A 3,402-nucleotide genomic window follows, 5' to 3' on the forward strand; every position below is an offset into this window, starting at 1 on the left:
TTGATTGTATTCGGAGCGGGAGGAGAACTCTATAGTTTCCGGATGAGGCAGGAAGGAAAAACTGTCACGATTCCCGCAGTGACAATCCGGGAGACAGAGATGGCTGGAACGCTCCGAACCGGGAGCAAGCGGAAACGGGCCGCGGGACCCCGAGGTCCCGCGGCCAGATCATCTCGGGACCCCAAAAACAGCCCGCGGTACAAAAAGGTTCCGCGGAACCCATTTTGAGGACCACTGACTCTAACCCCATCTTCTCTCAACCACAAACGGAGCGGAATGATAAAACGAATGGGGAATTGTTTTTTTCTTTCGTCTTCCGACGCACAAGAATTGCACCAAGCCTCACCACATGAAAAGCGGACAACGCCACCGGACGTGCAGGGGAGAATGGCGTGCATTCGAAATCGAACGTCGAACATCATGAAGATGTCCTTCCGACTATCAACAAGCAGATCGTCGATCCAATCCGAGCCTGCAGCCCATCACCAAGTTCAAAAAGTTTCTTCATTCATCACGGATCATTCTCATCGCCGTCACTATCAGAGCGGCTGTTAGAAATAGGGATTTCAATTAGATAACAAGGCTCTGAGCCCCTTAGCTTAGAGCAGCGGTGGCCAAATGGGGGTCCGCGGACCACTGGTGGTCCGCGACCTATATTTTGGTGGTCCGCGGAGCATTCTGTCCAGTTTACACCAGAGGGAGCTTATCTGACACGAGCACAGCCCATGACTTTCGCGGCGGAATCTGCACAGCCCTATGTGCGTCAGTCATGAGACGGCCGCGCGTGCTGCTGAAGGCGCATTGGATACGAGACGTGATTGTGTATGTACCTGTGCTCTGCGTGTCGAAGTTTCACACACCACACGCCGAGCGAGCAGATGATTCCGTCTCGATTTGGAACGTCCGTTCCTAAATATTTGTGCTTGGGTATCGCGCACATGGGTTCAGTCGAATGTGTACGCGCCGCGGACTGTTCGATCGAGAGTGAGCTCGAGCCTGGCTTCTAGCCTTGTTTCCGGAAGGCGTCACCCAAGTTCATTGAAGAATCCCCAGCAGTTTCCTCGGAATGGGCGGGAAGAGTCAGGCCAGAATCCAGAGCTTCTTCAGGAAGCGAAAACACGTTTCCGCGGACGCCGATGACAACCCATCTTTTGGAGAGCTAGCCACTGAAGGGGAAGTACGATATCCTGTTATTGACTTGGAGGAAGAGGCCATGCCGTTAATTGAGTCGGAGATACAGATATCTGGGACCTCGAACTTCTCTCCGGTCAGGATAGGTGGCAGAATAGCGGCATCGGGGAGGCCGAAAAAGCAGTACAAACGCACGCGGAAGTACGATGCGAGCTATCTCAGATTCGGATTCATTCAAGAGCCCGGTAGCGAATTCGAGCCTAGGCCGCTGTGCATTGTTTGTTCGGAGTGCCTATCGAATGAAGGAATGAAGCCGTCCAAACTTCAGAGGCACCGAGATTTGAAACATCCCGATCTGGCTTGCAAACCGTTGGAGTACTTTCAGAGAATGCGAGACGAACTCAAGCAGCAACAGAATTCAATGAGAAATATGACCCTTGGTGACAATAACTCCCAGATGAGAGCCTCGTATCTGATATCGCTCGAAATCGCGAAGAACAAGAAAGCATACGTCATCGGCGAGGAATTGATAAAACCATGCATCCTACTGGCGAGTCAGGAGGTGATCGGACACGACGCTTACCAGAAACTCAGAGGTATCTCCCTGTCGCGCAACACGGTGAAACGGAGAGTCGAGCACATGGCCGATAACATCCAAGATCAAATTATCGATTTGGTCAAGAAGTCGACATTCTACTCGATCCAGATCGACGAGTCAACAGATCTGACGAATAAAGCCGTATTGGTCTGTTTCGTCAAGGTCGAACACGACGGAGAACTCTTGGAGGAACTTCTCTGCTCTGTGGAACTGCCGGGTCGGACAACTGGCTCCGAAATATTCCGAGTCCTTGACGGCTTTTTCGAAGATCATAGCATACCGTGGAAGAACTGCATTGGGGTATGCACGGACGGAGCCGCTAATATGACAGGACGTCTGATGGGTTTCACAGCAAGAGTCAAGAAGGTCGGACACCCCAACTTGCTGAGCACCCATTGCATCATACATAGGGAACAACTGGTTGCGAAACGACTCTCTCCACAATTGCACAGCGTTTTGTCTGATGTGGTCCGCATTGTGAACGAGATTCGTTGCAAACCATTGAATTCGCGTATCTTCGAAGCTCTCTGTGAGGAAATGGGTTCTCAGTTTTCCCATCTCCTCTTGCATGCAGAAGTCAGGTGGTTGTCTCGTGGGAGAGTTCTCAATCGACTTCTTTCTTTGTTGCAAGAAGTTAAGGTATTTTTCCAGCAGCAGAACAATTCGACGTTCCTTGCTATCATGTCCGATGTAGATTGGAAAGCCAAACTATCATACTTGGCCGATATTTTCTCTCATTTGAATGAGCTGAATTTATCCTTACAAGGGAAGCATTGCGATATGTTCACGCTGCGAGCGAAGATTGACGGCTTCCGTAAAAAACTAGTTCTTTGGCACGCCGCAGTCTCAGAGAAAGATTTTCCGATGTTTCCTAATTTCGATGAGTTCTCGAAGCAGAATCACCTCAGCGAGGGAGTGGTCGTAATCGTCCGGGAGCATTTACAAACCCTCATGGATTTGTTCGGTAAATACTACCCGGAGCAAGAAGATCCCAGAAATGGCAGTCTCTGGATTCTGGATCCGTTCACCGCGAAAATTGACGACACGAATTTGTGCATGAAAGGGAAAGAAAGCTTGCTGGATCTCGCTTCAGATGCGAGCCTGCAGATGAAGTTCCACGCTTCGTTGTCGAGAGCTCATTTTTGGCTCGGAGTTGGACAAGAATACCCGATGCTGAGCGCGGAAGCGATGAAGATTTTGGTGCAATTCTCCACAACTTACCTCTGCGAGAAAACGTTTTCATCTGTCACTGCCATCAAGACTAGATATCGGACTTCCCTCGAGATGCACGCGGAACTTCGACTAGGAGTTACGAATCTAGCGCCTCAGATCGACGCGATCTTGTCGTCGAAGCAAGCACAGGTATCGCACTAATTCTATTTATACACGTTAACGTAGGTTGCGTGAACGTTCTTAATTGTTTTCGAACTCGGAGTCCATGGAGATTGTGAAAACTCCTGCGCAGCTCCTCTTTGCTATCTCTATCATGCTTGTATTTCGAAGAGGTGAAATATCTGGTGCTATGAAGATAAATTAAGTGCATTCTTGATGTATTCTGGCCCCCTTCTTCTCGCGTTCTGATTTTAAAACGGGTGACCTAAATTTTGGTGGTCCGCGGGGTCCGTCGCCATGACTTTGGTGGTCCGCGGGACGAAAAAGGTTGGCCACCCCTG

At 49.9% G+C, this 3,402-nt stretch overlaps 1 protein-coding gene across 1 annotated transcript; it reads left to right on the plus strand.

The window, feature by feature from the left end:
- Positions 1-1,066: 1,066 nt before the first annotated feature.
- On the plus strand, positions 1,067-3,103 carry LOC100901612 (SCAN domain-containing protein 3-like). Its single transcript, XM_029113263.1, has one exon. The coding sequence runs from the start codon at positions 1,067-1,069 to the stop codon at positions 3,101-3,103; it is 2,037 nt and encodes a 678-aa protein (XP_028969096.1).
- The last annotated feature ends 299 nt before the right edge of the window (positions 3,104-3,402 follow it).

Source organism: Galendromus occidentalis, unplaced genomic scaffold, assembly GCF_000255335.2.
Source record: "Galendromus occidentalis unplaced genomic scaffold, Mocc_1.1 scf7180000075409, whole genome shotgun sequence".
NCBI lineage: Eukaryota > Metazoa > Arthropoda > Arachnida > Mesostigmata > Phytoseiidae > Galendromus > Galendromus occidentalis.

What these genes read in the sequence shown, in the direction of transcription:
- LOC100901612 (XM_029113263.1), top strand. Translation starts at nt 1,067, where the DNA reads ATGGGCGGGAAGAGTCAGGCCAGAATCCAGAGCTTCTTCAGGAAGCGA.